This window comes from Artibeus jamaicensis, unplaced genomic scaffold, assembly GCF_021234435.1.
Source record: "Artibeus jamaicensis isolate MK-2021 breed Jamaican fruit bat unplaced genomic scaffold, CSHL_Jam_final contig_3109, whole genome shotgun sequence".
Taxonomy (NCBI): domain Eukaryota; kingdom Metazoa; phylum Chordata; class Mammalia; order Chiroptera; family Phyllostomidae; genus Artibeus; species Artibeus jamaicensis.
In genome coordinates this window covers 874,142-898,572 of record NW_026521716.1, presented here as the reverse complement: position 1 = coordinate 898,572, position 24,431 = coordinate 874,142, and the positions used below count along the sequence as shown (strand labels likewise).

The following is a 24,431-nucleotide window of genomic DNA, read 5'->3' as shown; positions in this document are numbered from 1 at the left end:
ATTACAGTTGTCCCACTTTTCTTCCCTTTGCTCCCTTCCACCCTGCTATCCCCCTTCCTCAGTTCATGTCCATGGATCGTACATGTAAGTTCTTCGGCTTCTCCAGTTCCTATACCGTTCTTAACCTCCCCGTCTATTTTGTACCTACCACTTATGCTGCTTATTCCCTGTACGTTTTCCCCCGATCCTTTCTCCATTGATAAACCTCCATGTGATTTCCATTTCTATCATTCTGTTCCTGTTCTAGTGGTTTCCTGGTTTGTTTTTTTTTAAGATTCTGTTGTTAATAGTTGTGAGTGTGTAATTTTACTGTTCATATTTTGGATCATCTTCTTTTTCTTAGATGAGTCCCTTAAACATCTCATATAATAAGGGCTGGGTGAGGATGAACTCCTTTAACTTGACCTTACCTGGGAAACACTTTATCTGCCCTTCCATTCTAAACAATGGCTTTGCTGGATAGTCATCTTAGATGTAGGTCCTTGCCTTTCATGATTTGGAATACTTCTTTCCAGCCCCTTCTTGCCTGCAAGGTCTCTTTTGAGAAATCTGCTGACAGTCTGATGGGAACTCCTTTGTAGGTTACTGTGTCCTTTTCTCTTGCTGCTTTTAAGATTCTCTCTTTATCTTTAATCTTGGGTAAGTTAATTATGATGTGCCTTGGTGTGTTCCTCCTTGGGTCCAACTTCTTTGGGACTCTCTGAGCTTCCTGGACTTGTATGTCTATTTCCCTCACCAGATTGGAGGTTTACTTTCATTACCTTTTTAAATAAGCTTTCAATATCCTGCTCTTCCTATTCTTCTGGCACCCCTAGAATTCGGATGTTGGTATGTTTAAGGCTGAACCAGAGGTTACTAAGCCTGTCCTCATTTTTTCAAATTGTTGCTTCTCTCTGTTCCACTTGAATGTTTACTTCTTTTGTTTCAAATAAGAAGTTTTGTTTCCTTCTCTTCACCATTGGCTCCCTGATATTTTTATTTCACTTTAAATAGCCTTTGCTTCTTCCCTCATTATTCTGTGGCCATACTCTGTCATTTCTCTGAGCATCCTGATCACCAGTGTTTTGAGCTCTGTGTCTGACAGGCTGGTTATCTCTGTCTCACTTAGTTCTTCCTCTGGGGTTCTGATCTTTCATTCGGCTGTACCTGCCTCCTCAACGTGGCAGCCTCTCGGTGTTTCTGTACCGGGTAGAGCTGCTTTCACTCCCCGTGCTGGTGCACCTGTTCTGTTGTAAGGCCTGGGGCCCTAGGTGCTCGCCAGGGCAGTGCGACCTGCTTCGCCCACTGCGGCGCTGTGCGTGGGGGAGGGGTCAGAGAGGGAACAGTGCTGCTGGCTCGGCCCTCGCCCTGTTTCCTGTTACTTCCTCCCACCTTCCCAAAAGTGACTGGCACCCTTTTAGCTGCTGCCCTGGCTCTGATTCCCAGAATGGGCGGATGTGCGTGCACTCGAGGACCCTGTGGCCCCTTCAAACACACTCCCCAGAGACTGGCAGCTGCTTCTGCTGCCCCAACTCCCAATGGTTTTTATAGCCAGAGGTTATATGACTTTTATTTTCCCGAGGCCAGAACCCTGGGCTGTGCGGTCTGGGGTCACTTGCTCCCCAGTTGTCCCTCCTGGTTTTTTACCTGCTGCACGTGAACGTGGGACTCCCTGCTCTGCTGGCTGCTGCCAGGTGGCCACACCACACCGTGTCCTCTCCTCCCCTCCTGCCTATCTGGCTGAGTTCTTCTGTAAATCCTTGGTGGTCAGACTTCCATGCAGTTTGACTTTTCGGGCAGTTCTGCTTGTTTTTTGTTTTTAGATTGGTTGTTGTTCTTCTTTTGGTTGTGCAAGGAGGCGGAGTGAGTCTACCTATGCCTCTGTCTTGGCTGGAAGTCCCCTCATCTGGTCAGTTCTGAGAGGGACGATCCATTACTGTGGTTCTGCGGAGGACTCACGCAAGGCCTGCCTGTCCCAGGTCCTGAATGAGGGTGTGTCCCACACACCCTGCCCCTCAGCCTGAGTGTGGCAGGGCTACACCCAGAGCAAGAAGAAATGATACTTGAAAACCTCACCTGAAACTCTTAGACGGTAACAGTATTTTTATTAAAAATGTTTTTTCAACCTCCCCCGAAGATGTAATTTTATCGATTTGGTGAAAGGAGCGGGGAGGGGGAAGCAGAGCGAGCGAGCGCTCGCGGACGCGGAGCACCAACCAGCTGCCTCTCGAACGCGCAGCCTCTTAGCGCACAGGACGGTGGGATGAGCCGACCGACTGGGCGCCTGGCCGGGGGTTAACAGCATTTCCCACTGGCCAGCTAGCAGGGCATATGCATTCAGCAAACGAGTTTTAGCATTTCAAAAACCACAGAAAAACTCTCGAAAGTCCACTTAAAATTGCTTCAGCTTTCAGGTGTTTCTCTGGCTTAGTGAATTCGTGACTCTCCAACTCACAAGATCTCCCCAGCGGCCCACAGTCTGGGTCTGTCCCTGCTGCACCAGCACCAGGGACCACAGTACGCCCCATCCTCCAGCCAGATGCACACAAGGGTGTCTGCACCGAGAAGCGGTGCCACCATCGGGGGTGTGACCTGCTCCATCCCTCAGGCCCAGTCCAACAACACATTTCAGCAAGTCACCCCAGGTGACTCCTGCAGAAGCCGCCTCAGCCCCTGCAGATCAGTCCGCCTCTTTAAAACCCGTTTCCGACACAGAGCAACCACACGAAGAGCAAGGCGACTCACGCTCACCGAGGTCCACCTCCATCTTGTCCTCCGCGTGGGTGCTACCAGGGCCGAACAGGTCTTGTTTAGCTCCGTCCTCGTCTTCAGAGTCTGTGCTCTCCTCACTGTCGGTGCTTCCCGAGCTGAGAAAGAAGGGACCGAGATCGCGAATGCTGAATTATCAGCCAACAGCTAAACCCAGAACATCCTGGGTGTCCGACAACAAAAAACCACACTGGACTGCAGCTGGGGCACATTTGACCGCCACGTCATTAAGACTCCGCTCTTTCTGCGCTGCCTGATCCTCTGCTGGAAGGGGCAACCACAACCTAAAAGCCGCCTTCCAAAGGTGGATGCACCCCGTGGGGCTGCCACCCTGCTTTTCCCTGGCGAACAAGGATGCTGCGCCCCTCCCCACGTGGCTTTGCCTCGCCCCTCCCACACCTTCTTTTTGGGAGTTTTCCCTCATCTTCGGTGCATTTAGAAACTGGGTTACCATCTTTTTTTCTCATGATAGTTCTGAGATTTCTTTGTAGCTTCTCCTACAAGTTTCCTTTCAATCAACTACACAATGTGCAAATGTTTTCTCCTAGTGTATACTTTGTCCTTTTATCCTCTTAACAGTGTCCTTTTAAAAGTATTTAATTTGACCAACTGAAACTCACTAGAATTTTTCTATCATGCATAGTGTTTTTGGCGTTGTTTCTTAGAAATCTTTGCCTAACCCAAGGTCGCAAAGATTTTCTGGTATAAATTTCATAGTTTTACCTTTGGGTCTATGACCTGCTTTGAGTTCGTGTGTATATTCGGTAGGAGGCATGGACTGAGCTGATCTGCTTGCACACTGATGTCCAACTGTTCCCAGCACTCACTACCTGTTCCCAAGTCCGTCCTTTCTCCACGGAGTTGCCTTAGCACCTCCCCTGAATGTCAGCCATCTCTGCCTGCATATGGGTTCCATTCTGTCCCTCAGCCCAGCCCCTGTCTCACTTATCACATGGTCTTCCTTCCTGGAGGTTAGGTGGTGCTGGCCCTCCAACCGTCCAGTGTGAACGCTGTTTTGATTATTCTAGGTCTTCTGTATTTTCACATGAACTTACGCTTTGTTTGGGGCTGCGCTGAATCTAGTCCTATCTGGAGAGAACTGGGTTCCCAACGCTACCGAGTCTTTTAAGTCACAAACACTGATCACGGATCAGGTTTTGGTTTCTCTCAGCCACTTTGCAGTTTCCAGTGAACAGGTCTCACACATCATTTGCCAGACTTATCCCTATACATTTAGCTCTCTGGCCGTACTGCAAATGGCGGCATGCGGTCCTCCTGCCACGGTGGCGTGCTGCAGTGTGCTGGAACACCAGTGTACTGGCCCCGTGGGGGGCAACCTTGCTAAGCCACTTAGCTGTCCCAGGAGTCTTTTCTTTCAGTGGGTTCCAATCAACTTTCTGTGGTGCCAGCCATGCTTTCTGTAGCTAAAGACAGGTTTACTTTTTCCTTTCCAATCTAGATGCCTTTTAATCCTTTGTCCTGACCTCCTGACCCGGCTGGAACATCCAGCACAACACAGAACAGCGGTGACAGCAGACGCCCACATCTGTCCTGATCCTGGGGGCCAGCATCTGGCCTCCCACCATCAAGAACGGTGACCACAGCTCTACTGCAGAAGGTGTATCAGGCCGGGGAAACCCCCTCTCCCTCCAGTTTGCTGAGAAGTCCTAGGAATAAACACTGGGTTCTGCCACAAGCCCACCCGCTGATTTCCAGGTGCGACACCAAACCAACTACGTGCCCCCAGAAGGAGCACTGCTTGGCCCAGACGCAGCGCCGTCACATTTACCTGCTAGAACTTTGGAAGTTTCTACACTGAAGCCCATGAAAATAACCGGTTACTTGCAATACAATGTAGTGCCACTCTCGGTGCCGGGAGGCACTAATGTGGCGACCTCAGAGTAAGATGGGTACGATCCCTTCTTTTCTGTTTTTCTGGAAGCTTCTGTACAGAACTGACGGGCATAATAGCTTCCTAAACTGTTTGGCAGAATCCACCAGAAAAGTCTTTAATAGATGTAGGACTACTTAGGTGATCTTTTTGGCTTGAGCGTTGGTAGTCTGCATCTTTCAAAGATCACCTTAACTGTCAGCGTTATGGGCACAGAGCTGTTCACAGCACGTCCCTACTGTCCTTCCGGTTGTCATTCCTGACATTGGTAACCTGGATCCTCTCTCTTTTCTTGATGGTCGTCCAGAAGCCTAACACTGTAACTAATCTAGTCAAAGAACAACTCTGATTACAGTGATTTCCTTCACTGTTTTTCTGTTTTGCATTTTGTTATTTAAGGTGAAAGCTGAGGTCACTGATTTGAGATGCTTCTTCTTTTAAAAAATAAGCAGGGCTAAAACTGACCCTTTAAAGTACTGTTTGGCCACATCCTCCAAGTTCTGATATGCTGTGCTTTTATTTTCTTTCCATTCAAAATACTGTGTAATTTCACCTTCGATCTCTTCTTTAACACATGTGTTAGTTTTCACATATTCGGACATTTTCTAGAGATCTTTCCATTACTTATTAATATTTCTAAGTTAATTCCACTGGGGCCAGAGAACACTCTTTGTATGGCTAGAAACACCTTGGAAGTGACTGAGACTCACTCTGTGGTCCAAACGCAGCCTCTGTGAATAACCATTAGCGGCACCTGAACAGACTGTGCACTGGCGCCGAGGGCTGGGCAGCCCCACAATATCCAGCAGGGCCGCGGGCGGTGGTTTAAATGTTCTGCACTTCACTGGTGTCTGCCTGCCGTTTTATCAGTCACCGCGAGAGGGGTGCTGAATTATCTGATTGGAACCGGACCTGTCTACCTCTGCCTGCAGTTCGATCAACGTCCCCCATGCGTTCTGAAGCTGTGAGTAGGTATGTCTGCTGTCGTTCTCTTAACGATGGAGGTTCTGATGATGAATACTCAGTTCACAGACCAGCCTGCTCACAGAAGCAAATCTGTTTAGGTTCTCGTGATACGACTTAAAAAAAAAAAGAATAATTGATTCTGATGGCCATCAACTGACATTAGCCTGTCTCTTCAAGTCAGATTAATTTTTACGAACAACTTTCCTTGGGGAAACTTTCTGTCTCGTGTAAGAAACACTCATGACTCAGCTGCTGCTGTGAGGACTGCCGAGGGAACAGCTATTTGGAGCACCCACAACCAGCCACAGGTGTCGCCTCCCACTCAGGGAGGCCGTGCCACGACACCCGGGAACCGCAGAGAAGCGCCTGCAGCAGCCCGTCGCACTGCGGAAAGGAGTGTGCACCAGCCCCCCAGCTGTGAAAATAACCGGGCGCTGCGGACCAGGACGACGTCCTGGGTCTCCAGGTCGGACACGCGGGTGTGCAGAGGCCGCAGTGACCCCCCCGACAGTGTCTGCTGTCCGCACCAGGCACCACGGCTCCGGGGACGGCCTCTCGTTACCTGGACCGTCTCTGGGACTCTGGCGCGAAGGCGATGTGCTTCTCCTCCCAGACGTCCTCCTCGTCAGAGCCGCCGTCGTCGAACTGCTGGATCCTCTCCTTGCAGCAGGCTTCGAACAAGGCGATGTTTCCCTGCACGAGAGGCACAAGTGCACCTGAAGAGCAAAGTTCTCTCCAAAAGGTAACGATGTGAATTACGTTCTTCCATTTCCTTTCATAACAGTGCCGACCCCATACACCAAAATATAACAGAAGCATCTAATGTCAGCTTCTGTGCAAACAACGACAAAGAGCTCCCCGACTAAGACTGGATTGGAAACCAGCACTCGAGAGCCGGAGACTGTCCTAGGAGCCCCCGCCTCTGGAGCGAGTGCCTGCCCACAGAGATGCAGGCTCAGGCCTGTCAGCACAGGAAGAGCGACCTCTGTTTCCTCTGCTTTTCCAGTGCAGATGAGCAGCGCTGAGCACCGCCTGGGGCCGGCACCGGGCACCGCACGCCGCGGCCAGCAAACCAGCGGGCTCCCAGAGTGTGCACGCAGAGACCAGGCCCGTGCCTGTGTGAGTGACGCCAACCGCCCCTCGCCAGAGGCTGAGCTGCCCTGTCAGAACTGCCAAGGGGAGAGGGCCCGACCGCCAAGTGTCTCTTCTGTGGACATGGCAGACACGTAGGCAGCGCTGCATTCTAGAAGCTAAATGTCCACGCTGCAATCGCCGGGGACCCTGGCTTTGTTAGCCCTGCCCCATCCGAAGCCGCAGGCCTGGCAGGCCATGGGCGTGGGTGAAGATGCCACCCGCAGGCCCAGACCACCCACACGCAGCTGGCAGACCCAGCCCCCACGTGTCTTTGCCACTTACGGCAGAAAACATTCGTACTTACACTTTCATTTGTATTGAGAGTAAAGTTGATGTCTGATACCCGATCAAAAGAAACACTGTAAACAAGACACAGGTGTAGAAATAGTTAATTATCTAGACTTACAGAAACAGTAGTCATGAAACTTTCTAAATTTAAAATACTTGTCTAAGTAAAATCTAAGTTTTAAAAAAAACGCCTGCTTACATTAAATGACACCACCTCCTCTGGTGTTGAGAAATCTCCATAGAACCGGGAGGCAGTAAAGCACCCTCAACGCCGCCCCACGGGAGGCGTGCAGACGCCCGGGGAGACGGCCACGGCTCCTTAACCAGGGCGATGACTCGCCAGGGGAAACAAGTCGAAACACGGAAAAGCACACGGAAGCTGCTGACACCGAGTTTCCTCCAGGACAGCCACGTTCAGACCAAACTACACAGACACCCCGAGACCCCACGCCTATGGGACTCACTAGGAAGAAACCAGGGAGTGGAGAACCCACAGCCTGTTACCCTGACTGTGGGGCAGGCGGGGCCGTCTCATCGCCCACAGGAGACCTGTCCTAACGGACCATTACTCCAAGACCCAGTACAAATGGTGACGAGACCGTGAGCTCCTAGGCAGTGGCACTCCCCGCCTGGGAGTGCAGACAGGCGCACGCTGCGGTGCCAGGCGGGGAGCCTGCAGGTCCCAGGGTGTGCACCCTGGGGCCCAGACACACACTCTCCCTTTGGCTTTCCCGGGGCTGCGGCGCAGGGTGCCCTCATGGCCCCGTGTGTGGCGGTGACAGTGTGCCCCGAGGCCGGCTAGCTTCTCTCATGCCGTGACTGCAGCTTGTGACGGACAACAGCCTCTAATGGCCGTGGTTCCAACAAGCCACTGTGAGCAGCTGCCACAGCTGGGGGGCTCCCGAGTGTTGTCAGGGGACTCCTGTGAGAGCGGCACCCGCAGGCAAAACTGCGTTCTCGAGGAGCCACGCCTCCCCTCGTGAACACCACTGCCCGGGGCACGCGCTTCCTCTTCCAGGGCTGGCCATGCCTCTTCCAGCCGCTGGTTTCCTACAGCGCCAGGAACCCCCATTTCTGGGCTCCTTGTATCTGGACTGTTAGGCTCTTGAGAAAACCCCAACTCGGCCTTCTGGTGTGTCACATGGAGAAGACAGCCCAGGAGGGTGGCGCTGCTCCTGCCCTAACATTGAGACCTCACCAGGTGCAGTAAGGGACCACATTGTAAGGGCTCCGCCAAGGGAGCCAACACAGGGGTTTGTTGCTTCAGACAGCGCTACCTGACATGAGTAACTGGAAAAGAAGAAGAATGACTGGAGTTCCCAAATCTAGTGGGGAAAAACCATCTGTGGAAGAGGCCAGGCCCAAGGGCAATCCCTCTCTGCCACAGGACCGGGCAGGCAGGAGCTGAAGGAACCCTGCAGGAGGGCAGGCTCCTCCCGACTCGGGCGCGGACGCATCCCCCCACCTCCGGGGAAATCACAGAATGTCTTGCGAAGAGCAGGACTACATGGGACAGTTACAGAAGCAGGAAAACATACTCACTTGCCAATGTCATCTTGGTCTGCAAACTTCTCATCGTTGAAGCCAAACTGGTCAATAAAATTGGACGTCATTTGTTGCATCTGATAATCAGAAAAGGCCTGGCAACCCCAGGACCAGTGACAGTGACATAATGATTCTAATGACATTCTACAGACTATTTGCCCATTTGTGTTCCAGAAACTACCTCATTTATACAGCCATAGGGCTTTAAAAGTTGGTGTGTTTTCTGAGAAAAAAATCAAATAATTTCAGACATATTTTACCCAAAAGAAAACATGTTTGGAATTTGGTCCACAAGTCATTCCAACGCACATGCCATTGTGATACATGTTAAGGGACCACTCTGTCCTCCACTGCAAATCATCTGTAGTGAGAGGACTGGGCTGTCTAATTCAAAGAGGCAATCGAGTGACATGTGACAGTCTGAAATTATAAGGTATGTCGGTTACTTCTGGACACAACCAACCTTCTTTCTGATTAAGACCCAACAGTGGCGACCACCCTCCCGCCCCGCCCCTGCCCCCCGCCCCACCCACTCAGCACTGGGCCGGAGAGAAACATGGCTGACCGTCAACAACCACAACACCGTGAACAAGGAGTTCAGGGACGCTTCCTTTTCTTTTAAACAGAGAGTTACGTCTTAAGGCTAGGGAGCGTACAGAAGCAACCTCTAGCCTACCTACCTCAGAGAGGACAGACAGTTCTGACGCTGACCCGCCCCGCCCTGAAAAGTCTACAGCGCTGTCTCCTACACTGTTCCCAGAGGCCAGCTCGCCTGGCTCCTCAGGTGAGACACGGGGGAACGTGAAAACGCACTCCACGAAGATGCTGATGCTCTGATGTGAAAGAGCAAGCAGGCCCAGGGGAGCAGGTGAGACCAGGGAATGTGTTCTATGCTATCAACCAGCAGCAAGGAATTTGTGAAGATGAGCTAGTTCCACTCCTCAATCTGCCCAGCAATAAATAAGAAAACTGTGGGTGCAGCCCCAGGGCAGAGCCAAGGACAGACGAGGCTGCTTTTTCATACACATGGGTCCCACACCAGGGATCTGAGCAGCAGCTGGGGGCTTAACTAGAGGCCTCCCCCTCCAGGCCCCACGCTGGGAGGGAGGAGCAGCGGCTCAGTACACCGGCCTCTCCTCCACTCCCCACCTGAGCAGGGCCCGTGGAGCTCCCCCTGCAGACACGCCTCTGCCCTTCTTTCTTATCATCCTCCAGGTGGCAGGGAGTTATGGCATGAATAATCCAAGTTGTGGATAATTTTTAAAAAACATATATTTGGCTTTGGAAGGCATCTTTCCTTAGGTCTGAACAAAGCTTTAACTAGAACCTCGCCTTTCTCTAACTCCACACATCCACGCTGTGCACCAGAGACGGTGCTACATGAGTGTAGGGGGCGTGGGGCCAGCTTCGCAGGGGTATGGTCGGTGAGGCACACCAAGGCAGGTTGTGGGAATCTGGCTAAAACACAAGGAGAGACCCGAGTTCTGGGAGGCTGGACTGAGTTTTGGACACCCGACGACAAAACACGACATCCACACTCATTAACTGGGAGAGAAAGAACCAGCGGGCTCCCTCGAGGTGAACCACACACTCGGAGCTGCGAAGATGCGGTCAAGAGGGACCAGCCGCCTTCCAAGCAGGCAAGCAGCGCAGGCCCAGCTCCGAGTCCACTGGGTGTCTGGTCACTCTGGGAAAAGGCCCCTCCCAACTACTCTGGTTTTTCCCCCTTCAATTTTTTTGTACTTCTAACAATCCCAAGTTTTTTGGGTATAAAAGAGACATTAACACAAATGTTCTTTTTCAAGGGTGTCTAACCTTTTGGTGTCTCTGGGACACACTGGAAGAAGGAGAGTTGTCTTGGGCCACACATTAGATACACAAACACTAATGAAAACTGATGGGCAAAATAAAAAGGCCCGTGCATAATTTTCATGATGTCCACCACCAGAGATGAGCAGAAATCCTCAGAGTAACCCTACTTTTGCAGTGGCCCTTTCGATAACCTTTCAAAATCGCCTAGCAGGGCCCTAGTTCATGTTTACCAATACAGAAAATGTGTACACGTAAGTAAAATAACTAAGTAAACCTACAACTGTGTGCTGGGCGGCACTCACAGCCACTCTGGGCCGATGTGGCCTGCAGGCTGGACACCCCACTTCAAATGCTTCACGCATCAGAGACGCGCACACGAACACAGAGACCCATGCACACGCAGCGACCCCTTGGCATCCGTGGGCGACTGGTCCCAGGACCTCCTGGGAGCAGAACCCGAGGGGGCTCAAGTCCCTATGTAACAGCGCAGAGTATCTGCGCATAAACGACACGTCGTCCTGGCCTTTACACCACCTCCAGGTTACTTATGGCACCTGGGGCAGTGGGAATGCTACAGAAATAGTTGCCATACTGTATTGTTGAGGGCATGAGGACAAGAAAAAAGAGCCTGCATGTGTCCAGCTCAGAGACGCACTGCAGGCCCAACTATGCAGTTGGGTCAGCAACAGGACGTCTGCTCCTGAACGCCTCCAGTCAGGGGCTGACCACATCGCCGGTGCGGGACCTGTGAGCCAGAGGCTGCCTGTACGGTGGGTGTGTGCACAGACATGTGTGCACGCCTATTTGCATCTGTCTGTCTGTGCAGAGATATAGCAACTGACACAGCTAACCTCTGTGACAAAACAAATGGACCGAACTTAGCCTTCATTAATGCTAAATCTGTCACAGCTGCTAGGAAGATGCACACTGGCAGAGAACTTTAGGTCTCGACCCTGGTTTTACTAATAAAGCTACTGAGGCTCACTAAACCCACTGTATGTGACGACTGTTATTGTATTCTATTTAAAGCTACAGAAAAAGTGCTTTGGACTCAAAGAAATCCAAATCTGGAAAACACTATATGGCTGTGTAACTGTTAAACCTTTCAATCATTAAAAAACAAAACAAACCACCCCGCCCCCAGCACTGCTGTGCTGTGGGCTAAGAAGCCAGGCACCCGGGCCACTGCCTCGGACTCCCTGCTGCCTGTGACCAGCCCATCGGGATGAGGGGGAGGAGGTGGCCAGGGGAGGCCTCCTCACCCTCCACACCTCTGTTGGGCAGAATCGTGAGAATGAAGAGTTGAACACTACAGGTGAGGAGACCAAAGGATGGGGCAAAATAAATGAGCAGGGGCACAAAAAGCTGTGGGGCCCTCTCTGAGCCAGATGAGTGCCCAGGGTGACTTGCTCAGGAAACCTGGTCTAATGACATGCTCTCAGCGCATTACATGAGACCCAAATTCAAATGTGAACGACAACTTAAAGTTCTCATTCACATAAAAAGAGCTCTGGACTAAAGTCGCCTAGATTTGTATTCTCAAATGGAAAAAAAAAAGCTTTGGAGTCTGTTTCCTATTTTCAAATTGATCTATGACTGGTTTTAAACATGCAAAAAGTTCATTGAAAGCCTGTCAAGCAGAGAGAAGTTACTTTTCCCGCTCGTACAGGGCCACACAGAATGGATGGCCCACAGGAGCAAGCCCGGGGTCACTGCCTCACCAAGGCAGCTCGTGACTGCGGTGGCTGTGGGCGTACCAGCGGTCAGCCACACCAGGAAAGTCAGAGAACTCCTCAGGACAGTTACCCCCCTGGACCCAGATTCCCTGCGAAGGAAGGAATCCACTTCCAGAAACCTAAGCATCACCACTCCGGGATTAAATCATAGCCCGAAGTGCCTGCTTATTAGCTTATTCACAAACAGATGTTTAGGGCACCCTTTTTCATAAGTTATTTCAACAGGTGCAAAGTCACCTCGGCAACCTGCAGTCTGCACCATCATGCTGCACACTGTGGGGGGGAGGGGGCAGCAATGCACAGCAGGGCACTCAGACCAGGTGAAGAGGGCAGTTTGTGGCCCCACAGGTGCTCCCGGGAGGAGAGGCCTGGTGTCCCAGTGCTTCCTGGGGCAGCTCCGGGGACTCCAGTCAGAAAAGCACTGCCTACAGGCACGAGGGCTCACAGGGAGGGGCTGCTGCTGTCTGCGGAAAGGCTCAGCCACTCAACTGCGCCCCCTAGAGGAAGGCTGCTCCCTGCCCCAGCCTCAGGAGGCTGGCTTCAAATTCAACTGGCAGCAGTGTCAAGAATCAAGAGAGAAGCCAGTCAAGCGAGGAAATGTTACTCCAGACCTATCTTGAAAATGTGAGTGTTAAATTGCCTTGTTATCAAAACCAAGAGATTCCAAGCAGTCTCCATTCCCAGATGCCAGCACAAAGGATCGGAATAATCACCAGACACTTCTGCCTGGCCCTGGAAAAAGAGGAAGCTTAATGGTGGAGAAAATAGAAGCCAAGCAACAGTCAGTGCTGGTCATTCCAAAGGGACTGACATGCAGGACCTGGCCCTAAGGACAACTTCTCCATATGAAGAGCTGATAGCCTTTAAATAGGGCTTCTATTTTTAGCTCCCAAACGTGATACTCAGTTGAGAGTGAAATCATCCGTCCCCTTTCCAAGAACCACCAGGAGATGACGCATCAGCACATTTACTTCTATGTGTCGTTTTCTTCCCCACAGAGATTACAAGCCGCTGATAAACAGACAAACTTGGGAGCAGGAGGGCGCGGTGGTAATGAACTGCTTCACTGGAGTGAACTTAGCAGCCAGGACAGAGGACATTAAAGAGACAGAAGCCTGCGAGCCGGTTGGTTCCGGGACAGCGCTGGCATTAGAACGGTCTTGTTCCTGCTGCCTTCACCTCCGGCTGCCCAGCACAGGGACCTGCACCCTGTGAGGGGCTGCCTAACAGGCATGTCCGAGGCTCTCAACGACGAACTACTCGGTCCCTTCCAACCTCCCGGAAACTTACCCAAGGCGTCATTGTTACGGGGGCAGGAAACGTTTCCTGAAACACAACCAACACAAACAAGCCTTGCTCTCAAGTACCCAACGCTTCCTCCTTAAAGGATCTTGCTACCTAGTAAGTAACCCCAATCACATCCTAACACACAGTCAGTCTGGTCTCCAAAACTGATACATCAATGGCAACTGGACTAAGCATTTAAAATAAAAACAAAAAGCAAAGCTTTAGGCGTGACTCACTTGCTGCAAAGAAGAATCCTGTGAGAAACCAGTTTCTTTAAAGTCAATTTCATCATCACTGGATGAATGAATATGGCAGGTTGTAACCTATATGTATAAAAATGTAAAAGACTATTTAACAGAAAAATTGTGGACATTTGCATAATCATTTTAATGGAAAAATCACAACAGCAAGAACAAAACTAAGTAACAGTTCAGTTTTAAACCCGGCCCGATATTCAAGGGTGCACACCACTCAGCCATCTGGTTTGGCTTCCAGCCCTCTGCCGCCCACTTGTGGTGATTCCACTCACCGCCAGCATGGCCAGAAAACAGGTGAGAGGATTCAGATATGGCTCAGATGAAATATAGAAACAAATTTATGTGTGCGAAGCCTGAAAGCTAAAACTTCAAGTCCCAGGGATTACTAAATGAGCCACTAAAAGGTCACGTTTAAATATAACCATTTCATGTTAAATTCTTGCTTTCCTAAGAAAAGTATTGCCCATAAGAATTAAATGACTTGAGTGAACAATTCCCGCTCATAAAAAGACCCAAAATCTTCTGCCCCTTAAACTGTACCCCCCTTCCCTTGGAACTTACAACCAATTCTTTAATTAAGCAAAAATGCAAACATGAACCATTCACCAACTCATGGTAAGTGATTTTTTAAAAATTCATAAATGTCACATAGTATTCGGAGAAATGTACTGACAACCAGAAATGAAGACAGAGATGACCGACTACAGCACTAACAGCAATGCCCACCACAGCAACAGCAAGTAATAAACGTGAACAGTCCGTACGCCCTAGAAACCAGCATGGAGTTTCTGAGTGCCACCCACACAGCTTCTCTCGAGTGATTCTCCCTGCACTTTCTGTTCAAGTGTTTTGGGCAGAGATCTCTGTCCCCAGGGGAGGACACAAGTGGCCATTACCTGTCACCCTGTGAAGCTGTGCCCAACAGCATGGAGTTACAGACACTGGCCTGCTTTTCGATGTTCCAAACATGGGTGCAAGCCCACAGTAGACTCTACACAGGTCTACACGTGGATGGCTTGTGAAACTGAGTAAATCACAGCCTGACCGTCTTTGGTAAAGATACTAAGCCCAAGTGAACAGCCCGGTGTTCTCAGTCCATTCCCTCTCCGTCCTGCTAAGGTCCAGAGAACACACTCACACCCTACTTTCCAATCTGGCCGGTGAAATCAGAGGCAGAGTCTGTGATCAGGGAAGGAAACCTGCTTATGTCCATTGTAGCTGCAGAGATCTAATGGGCAACGGCATGGGAAGGCGGGAAGTGCCAGGAGCGCCCAGCTGGAGTGTGAAGGGAGGTGGCAGAATACTGCTCGGTCATGGCAGCTGGCATCTTCCCGGGCCACCGCTATCAAGAGCAGGTCAAGTGCTTCCACTGCAGTGAACTTAGAGGAGCTCTGAACTACCTGCCTGGCAGGCCAGTGCTGGAGTCACATTAAGCTGGTGTGTGTTTTAGCGCGGCAACTCCAAGGTGAGGCGCAGAATTAAAGACAACACAAAAGGCCAGCTGGGTGAACGCAGTAAGCCAGAACAAAGGAGTTGGCATATCTTGCTAAGTTTAAGCAAGATACAATGTATCCTTACTCATTTTTAGTTGGCTAAAAAATGAAACATTTACCTCATTAATTAAACATCAGAAAGAAATTAGCTTTTTGTTAAGCAACTATTATGTGTGTGAGACTTCATTACCCCTTTACATCTTCTCCTTAATTTGTATCCTCAAAGCAATTCTGGGAGAGATTGAAAATAACTTTTTTCTCCAAAACAAAAACAAAAACAAAAATCTATCGTTTTAGAGTTATTATTGATAATAACAAAATGTGCCCTGGCTGGCGTGGCTCAGTGGATTGAGCACTGGCCTGTGAAGAGTAGCTGGTTCGATTCCCAGTCAGGGCACATGGCTGGGTTGCGGGCTAGGTCCCCAGTGGGAGGTGGGTGACAGGCAACCACACGCCTCTATTCTATTTATGTTTCTCTCCCTCTCTTTCTCCCTCCCTTCCACTCTCTAAAAATAAAATGAAATCCTAAAATAATAATAACAACAAAATGCGTGTATACCTTTGCAATTATGGTATTGAAAGGTGTGGGGATTCTGACTTAATACTTTCTGAGCTAAAAAGACAGCTTACCCAGAGGAAAACTTGCTGACTGGAATCCCACTGGCCCATCATGCAGATGTACCCACCATCAACCCCTGACCCAAACGTCTGAACATGCCCTTTTGAGGCACCTCCGTTTCGGTCATTTCAGTAAGTGCCACTTTCATTCTTCTTCCCCCTCAGCTAAAAATCCCAGTCACCCGCTTTTTCGGTCCCATGCACATCAATCCACCCTGCAGTCAAAACAGAACCTAGAAGCCTATGCTGGCCAGGGTGGCAGTCGGCTGGAGCACCGTCCTGTAACCTGAAGGCCAGAGCGCATGCCTGGGCGGTGCGTGCGGCACGTGGTCGGGGCACACACAAGAGGCAACTGGTCAATGTCTGTCACTCTCTCTCTCTCCCTTCCTCTCTTAAATCAATGAATACACCCTCGGGTGAGAATTAAGAAAACCACACCAAGTTTCATTCACAGCAGACTCCCAAAGCCAAAGCGGAGGCGCTGTACCAGTCTGCTGTGCGTGCACTTTGGCGTGATGGGGCCGAGGGCTGCAGTGATCTGGAACTCTCAGAGGGGTGGCCAGAGTGCTGCCCCGGAAGTGACGGGAGCTTGGCGCTGGCATGGCCTGTCCCATATAACTCATCGAGTCCTCAGGCCCATGGCCGGCAGGACAGACGGTACATGTCTGGTGTGCATGTAAACAAACCCTCGCTGGGACTAGAAAGGTAAGAACAGGCCAGGGCAACATGACACCGCACTAACTCACACATGTGGTGCCCAAGCCACAGGCGGACCCAAACGCTGACCCCTCTGACATGGTTCCCGAAGCAGTGCCAGAGCACCCTAAAATCCAGATCCAGGCAGTGTGTCTAATCTGACCTGTGTGTGTGTGGGGGGGGGGGGTGGCTGCGTAGCTGCCAGTTTCAGTGATGGAGTGCCTGAGACAGTGAGGAGGCGGCACTTTCCCCGGGATCCCGCGCTGTGCCGCCCGTGTGTGCACTCTCTGTGCGGTGCTTCTGCAAGGGCGAGACCTGCTGCCTCACTGAGTTGCAGGCAGAAGGGGGAAGAGCCTGGGGGCCGAGGGGACTCTCGGTGGTGGCCCAGGATCAAGGCGTGAGTGACTTTTCAAACCTGGATGCCTGCATCCCTGCAAGTCCCATCATGAGGACTCACCTGACCACTACTGCTGCACAAGCCAGCTGCTCCCTGCTCGTTTTACTGCGGTGTCCTTGTGGGGTCCGAGGAGGGGGGACGAGTGCAACACGCAAAGGAGAACCGAGCCTCGATGGAGCGGAGCCCATGGAAGGTTTTCCTTCAGCACAGGCATCACGTCTGGGGGTCTGACCCCACAGGCGTGTGCACACCAGTCTGCATGGCGTGCGTGTGGACATACGTAACAACACTTACAGTCACACACTAGACTGCTGAGAGCATCATCTGAAGTAGCTAAGTGTTAACTGTAATGTAGTCAATCAAAGTAATTTTAAAAGAAGTCTCCCAAACAAAATAACACATGGTATTCCTAAATATTTTTTTATAAATAGAAATAAGACAAAAAAGTCCCCTTAAAGGAGACACCCCCCTTGCCTGCAAGAAATCAACACAGGGTGTTTAAAATGAAATGGTTCCATTTAAGCAAGAAGGAACAATTTCTTTCTATAGTAAAGCCCTGAGTATCTAACTTTAACCAATTTTATTTGGAGTGTGTGTGTGGAAACAGTGGGTTCCATATCCATTAAAAATCACTGACCGCTTCCTGACGCCTCTGGGCCATCGGAACGCCCACACCCCTCTGCGGCTGCAGCTCCCCCGGACACCGAGGGCCGCCAGACCGCTCCTACAGCCCCTTACAGTCAACTCTGAGTTCACAACGCCTCCGGCTCCTAATACCCATTTATCCTGTCATACACCCACCAGAGCAAGACATTGCTCTGCCTAGAGTCTGGAAAAGGATCGCCAAAGTCACCTTTTCAATAACTTTAGCTGCAACTCAAGACGACCCAGTGACCACTCTGTAGCTGCCTCAGCCTTTCCTTTCTGTCCTGTTCCCAAATTCTGTTTTGATCAGGTAAGGCTGCCAGCACCTGACTGCCCAGCAGTCGAGGTATGACCGTGGGGTCAAGGCCGCCACCCTGATCACTGGCTGCCACGGGCTAATGAAAGGACATGTTTTTGCACACCTTCAAATGAGAAGGTAATACTCACCTGAAAACTAAATGTGTTTAAAACAAAAAGAGGAATGCATTCCAAAGTCCAATATAATTAAAAAAAAAAAAACATTATCAATGCCATTATTCCCTGGCTAGAAGCACCAATCCGTTAAGGTTTTAAAGCTGGGTTTTCAAAGGCATCTACGAAATTTCCACCACTGGCAACGATGTAAAACAAGGGTCAACTGGACTCAGTAACACTGGAAAACATCCCCGGGACACTGGGTCATCTGGCCGCCCAGCGTTATCTGAGGCGAAGGCAGCGAGCCCGACAGTGACGGGCACACTGGAGGCTGCGTGGCCGTGGCCCTTAGGGAGCAGAGCTCTGAGGGGAACGGAAACCAAATAAGGTCGGAGGCAGGTCTCAGTGGCTTCTATGCACCCCTGCACCACCCCAGGCAGGAATCAGGAGCTGACGAGGCAAATCAGCACAAGCACTGTGCACCCCACCCTGCCTCCTTCACGAAGACTGACTGGGGCACAGGAAGAGCTCTCACATCGTTCTGAATAAATGGGCAACGGCTAAGCACCCTGAAAGCACAGAACCGCAACCCTGTAAAACCTACTAGATCTACCGTGTTCCTCTTGTTGGTCTCTCCTAAGGAGCTGGTGCAGAAGGTCTCCCACCGCTCCCTGGTGTCGTCTGGAAGATCTTGAGAAGGAAAGGAGGAGAAAACATCATCAGCACAGGGACCCGCCTGGACGCATGAAACCTCCAGGTAACGGGAAGGCCCGCCCGCGCGGTCCAAGAAGGCGAACTCCGAGGGACCTGGAGAGCTTCCAGCCACCGGAGGCCACCCCTGCCCCAAAAGTTACATGTGATGCCAAGAGCCCCGAGTGGCTGTGACTCCAACAAGTTTTTTAAAATCTTTTGGTTAAAATCTTAAACTGGAAAACGTGTTTCCAACAAAGTCTTCTGGGAAAGGCTGTCTTGTTCTGCTGTCACGCGCATCCCGGAGATGCCAGACGCCAGCCCCCGCGCCCTCTCCTGAGATACTCTGCCTGACATCTGGCCGAAGAACAATCAGTCCACGCAACCCAGTTTGGCTTTTCAAATTGCTCAAGAATAATGTTTCCCAAATGTCTGTCGCACGGGCCCACCTACGGACACAGATGAAATAGTGGAATTGTATGTCTAGAGAATTTTTCAAGAAAAGGACACAAAGACACTTTCCCCAGGAAACGAAACTATAGCTGGACTCTCAGAGGCCTTCCTGGCTAAGGCCGTCACCCGACAGGGCCACTAGAAACACACGCCGGCCGGCACGCGGCTGCCACGGCAGAGGCTGGCCTAAGGTCGCACACACAGCCCTGTCTCCCTGGGAGGGACAGACGAGGAACTGATGACCTGGCTTACCAGTGGTCGAGCCCAGCTCTCCTTCCCGGGGCGACAGCTAGGCTTTGAATGGACATTCGATAGATAACAGCCTCTTGAACACATACCATTCTTAAAACAATAACAGATTTTCATCAAGGTGACTCTGAATGAACTCTGTACTGCAAAAGTAAAGATTTTCACATTCAGCCCTAGCTGGTGCGGGTCAGTGGACTGAGTGGTGACCTGTGAACTGAAAGGTCGCTGGTTCAATTCCCAGTCAGAACACATGCCTGTGTTGTAGGCTGGGTCCCTGGTTGGGGGTGGGCAAGATGCAACCAATCTATGTTTCTCCCTTTCCCTCCCTTCCCCTCTTCCTATAAACAAATAAACAAACGTTTTTAAAACAAGAGGAACATTTTTCATGTGGCCACTTCAGTCCCAGGACTGGGGACTCTGCTGGCACACGGAGCTCACTGGTTTTAAAGGTGACAGTCTGTGGCCTGGGGGCCAGTGTAACGGTCGTCCACACGTGTTCTTCTGAGTGGCCCTGACCTCGTTAAATTTCAATACTAGTCCTGAAAGGGTCTTCCAGGAGCTACCTCCCTCGTTTAGTAAAGGAGAGACGAAAAAATGCGGAGAACTACGCTCATATCCCAGTTAAAGGAACCCTACCCGCAGGCTGTAGCGGGACCTTCAAGGGAAAGGAAAGGCAGAACGGCTGTAGCTCAAGGGGCTCCGAGCCAGCCCGCGGGCACTTGGTGCTCCAGGGACAGGTCCCCGAGCAGCGCCCTCAGAGCGCGCAGGTGGGTGCCTGCGGTGCGCTGAGCCGGCCAGGCCTGCGGTGCGCAGGAACTGGGCAGCAGCAGTGAGGACGGCACAGAACCCGCTGTTCAAAACACTCGCAGGAGCCTCGTCCGAACCTGCAGACGACCACGACAGACGCTCCGCAGACCGCTGTTACACATGACACCGCCACCATCCTCAGACCCCTCCCTGCGCTGAGGAAGCGCAGCGAGAAACCCCGGCACCGCTCACCTTGGACGAGCTGCCGCACCAGCGCGCTGCTGGGGCCCTTGTCGGCGCTGTGCACGATGCAGTTGGCCATCCGCGTCAGGTGCCCCATGTAGCCGTGCCGCCTTCCTCCCTCGGCCCTGCCGGGGAGAGGACAAGCTCAGACTGCGGACGGCACAGCGCGCGCGTGGCAGAAACTGCCTGCTCCGAGGTTACACGGGAACTCACTCGGTGGGACAAGGGTCAGTCCATATACCAACCAAATACCAACCAACCACTCGTCCTCCGTACCTCCGTATCGTTTTTTTTTTTAAAGATTTTATTTATCTTTAGAGGGGAAGGGAAGGAGAGAGGGCGAGAAACATCAATGTGTGGTTGCCTCTTGTGTGTCCCCTGCTGGGAACTGGCCTACAACCCAGGCATGTGCCCTGACTGGGAATCGAACCTTGATCCTTTGGTTCACAGGCCCGCGCTCAATCCACTGAGCTACACCAGCCAGGGCAACATCTTATCTTTAAAGAACAACAAAACCAAACATTCACTGACACCCAGGTCTCGTAGGGAACTGAGGTAAGAATTCTGGTTCATTTTTTTTAAGGATATCAAAGTCCAATCTTACCAATCAATGAACAGAGATAAGCATTTATCAACAGCATTTCTCAAGCTAAAACTTTAGCTGATTTGAGGCTTTGGCCAAGAGAGGTAGTCAGCTTGTGTCTGGCCCACACAGCACTTGGAACCCGGGCAAATCCCACCTTGTCCTTTTCCCCACTGATGGTCTAACCTCCCAACTACATCTGTCTTTCCATCTGGACAGACACCTGTCACCGGAACCACCAGTAGGAAAAAATAAGTCTGTGTAACAGCTACTTACACATATCGACTAAGACTTCAAGCAATCTTGCCATGGGCCAACGGCGGTGCCCCCCGCGCACTGAGAACAGGGTGTAAGCGGGACTGCGTGCGGGTCAGACCCCAGCGAGGAGGACTGGGCTGACTCCACAGTCCTCCTCCAACTCCACCCATTAGGACGCCACACTCCAGAAGGGCCCGGGAGTTTCAAAGGCAGCACAGAGGCGGAGAGTAACCCCTAGATTCCCCCTCAAAAGGTAGAAAGACAGAGGGGCTGAAAAATAAACTATCAGAAAAATACCTGTGACAGTGAACTACTCTGGGCGCCCCGAGAGAAGTGGTCAGCACTAGGCAGTGGCGCACACGTGTGACCACTTCACTGCACTAAGGCCGGGGTGCGGGCGCGTGTTCAAATGAGAAAATCAAACAATTCCCACCAGAGAGCAAGGTACTTACTGTTTCCTCTCGTTCATCTCCCAGGCGTCAAGTATTCGCTCTACTAACTGACATTTTTGAAAAAGCTGAATAAAAAGGAATATTCCAGTTAATATTTATGTAAATGTTGAATTGTCAAAATTCTGAAGTGAGACAGCACTCTAATAAAAAGAAGAAAGGTGTGTGCTACCCAGCAAGCTGAGCGTGAGCTGCCAACTGCTGGCTGCACCAAGCGTGGTATGTGACCCTCAGAACGCCACGGGGACTCAGGACCGCGCCTCGCCCTCGGCTGCACGCCTGCTGGGGACCAGTATTTCAAGTACTGCTTGCTACCAACCAATGAGCCGCCGACCTAACATGAGCCGGGTTTTTTCAGCCTTGGAAACTGGCCGCAGAAATACAGAGCCTGACCAAAATGAAAATGGAGCACAGAACACTGTGCCTGGCGAGAGCTTAACTCAGAACTCACAGCAATACTTCCACTTTATAAAGGGAACAATTTCAGTTCACTTCGCACTTACGTGGGAAAACGCTGTAACAAGGAGTGGCAGAAAAGAGACATCGGGGAAGCTTACGTGTTTCAGTAACAAGTTGTCGCCAGCGGAGTCCTGCTCAGTAATTGTGCTGTTTTCTGTGTCCTCAAAGGGACTCGCGAGGATCAGTGCGATGCAGATCTCCACTTGCGTGTGCAGAAAGTTATTCCATGTGTATTTGAAGAACATGTCCTAGGGAAAAGAAACACAATGCTTTCTTTTATTCAGTTACCTCAGTGTTTAAGCCACTACTTTAGAACATTTACTAAACAGTGATGTAATAAAGTAAAAGTGGTGTGTTCTTAGCCCCACAGGGCTAATTAAAGGGAATGCAAGTTTATGTGGAAGGTCAAAAATGCCACTTCATAGAGTAATAACAGAATACCTGCCTCTTTGACATGATGGAGTTCTCATGAAATCGAGTAGAAACCAACAATAAACAGGTGAAGAAAAGGTAACAGTTTCTCAAAGAGAAAGGGAGTAATCTTTTATGTTTTCCAAGCAGCTAATACTAAGTCCAATACGTAATTTTTAACAAACCCTAGGAGCACTTCCCTTTGACTCCACGACCCTGCACTGACAGGTCTCTGTGCAGGGCACGGAGCTGGGTGCAGCCTGGAGGAGACGGAGGAAGGCCCGGGCCCGTCGGGCGCCCACAACTGAGCAAAGAACAGCCACGTGGGCTGTTCTGAAACCACAGAGCTGTCAGTGAATGAAGAAAACACGGGATTTCCAGATTATCCAAAAAGGTAACATATCACAAAAAGGGAAGATAATCTCTAAAAGCATAAAACACATAGTTTAAGTATGTATTTAGGGATACTGTGGAGTCCAGTTAGCTAACCTCCAATAAGAAAGTAATGACTAACGATCTGTTTAAGAGTTTCATCAAATCTGCTGTCACTCGGAGTCAGGGGTAAAGATGAACAGTAGCCCTGCCCTCACTCCTAAAATTGGCAACTAGCACTGATGACTCTGAAGGGCCCCCAAAAGCAGGAGCAAAAAGGCGCATCTCTGAGTTTCACACCCCAGTTACAGGGAGTCAGGATCCTTGCACGTGTCACCTTTCTCCAAGACGCTCCTGCTCTCAGCCCTTACACTGACATGCCCTTTAACCCAGAACTGAAATTAACAAAGTTGGTCAGTACTCTAGGAAGCGCAATGGTATGGCTGAGAAGCACGCACGGATTTGAGATGGGCCGTGAATTCAAATTCTGACTCCACCAGGTATGGCCACGGAGTGCATCTCTCTTCAGGGAGTGATCTAAAGCAGTTTCTCTCCCCGGGGCTTTGAGCCCAGGGTCCCAGGGGAACTGTGTGGAGCCTGCACACTCCAATGCCTTTCGTGTAGTGAGCAAATGCCCAGGCCCTCCTGTGAAACACCCCCAAACCCTGCAAACGGACAGCATGAAACCTGCTACGTGTTAACCCCAGTGACTTCTGGGCTGCGGGGCAGGACAGACGGAGCTAGCAGGGCACGGAGCTGGGTCTACGGACTCTAAGCGTGAACTCTGAAACTGGGGGGGAGGGCGGGGCCCCACAAAGCCCAGGTCCTGCCCCCCACCGCGCTCTTCCTTTCCCTTCCACTGACAAGCAGACTAATCACTGTTTTCAGAATATGGACTCAAATCAAAAGACCACTGGTGTCTCAGATATGTCACGGAGATGTATCTCAGTGGGACGAAGATGAGCTCTTGTCCCTTCACTAATTATGAGAGCAGCGCAGGCGGTCGGTCACTCACTGCTAGGACAACCTCCTGAGGAGGGTGACTGTACGCACTCTGTCACCTGTGCGAGACAACTTCCTGAGAGAAAAGTCTGGGTCTCCATCACCTCTGTGATTCCCTAACACAGTTTTCTTTACACACAGCGATGATGAATACCTACGGAAAAATACAGAGCACAAACGCTAGGAAAGGCCACGCACTCTCAGACCCAGAACAGGCACTGACACCACCGTCCATCAGTGAGGCTGGACCTTGACTTACACAGCCGTGAAAGGTCAAGAGCAAACGGAAATGCCTTCCCAGGGGATCTTACCAATATGACCCCAATGCTGTTCAGCTCCATGAGGTCCCCGTTAATGCTGCTGGTGTTCGTTTGAAGCAGGCTGGATATCAACCGAATCACATTCAACCGGGTGTTCCCGACTGGGGGGTCCAGCACACCCCACGTCGTCTTCATCACACTTTTCTGAGGAGGAAAAGCTTCTGATTAAAGAGCTTCACCATGCAATCCACTGACGTAAAGTAAAAGGGAGCAAGTGTGTGTGCTAAGATGGGACACCAGGCAAACCAAGCCTGCAGAACGATTTGGC

At 50.9% G+C, this 24,431-nt stretch overlaps 1 protein-coding gene across 17 annotated transcripts in view; it reads right to left on the bottom strand.

Annotated features, from left to right (window-relative positions):
- Window positions 1-24,431, bottom strand: part of PPP6R3 (protein phosphatase 6 regulatory subunit 3) — a 118,682-nt gene that overhangs the window by 13,319 nt on the left and 80,932 nt on the right. For 5 of the 17 annotated variants that reach the window (XM_053662891.1, XM_053662890.1, XM_053662905.1 and 2 more), the window contains 11 exons: window positions 24,155-24,307; window positions 22,157-22,306; window positions 21,603-21,667; window positions 20,319-20,434; window positions 18,532-18,617; window positions 13,644-13,730; window positions 13,411-13,446; window positions 8,570-8,667; window positions 7,044-7,098; window positions 6,168-6,298; window positions 2,725-2,846 (listed from right to left, as the gene is read on the bottom strand). In XM_053662891.1, the coding sequence (XP_053518866.1) occupies window positions 2,725-2,846; window positions 6,168-6,298; window positions 7,044-7,098; window positions 8,570-8,667; window positions 13,411-13,446; window positions 13,644-13,730; window positions 18,532-18,617; window positions 20,319-20,434; window positions 21,603-21,667; window positions 22,157-22,306; window positions 24,155-24,307 (1,099 nt within the window). The remainder of the gene's footprint in view (window positions 1-2,724; window positions 2,847-6,167; window positions 6,299-7,043; window positions 7,099-8,569; window positions 8,668-13,410; window positions 13,447-13,643; window positions 13,731-18,531; window positions 18,618-20,318; window positions 20,435-21,602; window positions 21,668-22,156; window positions 22,307-24,154; window positions 24,308-24,431) is intronic. The other 12 variants (XM_053662896.1, XM_053662895.1, XM_053662894.1 and 9 more) reach the window with 12 other exon arrangements.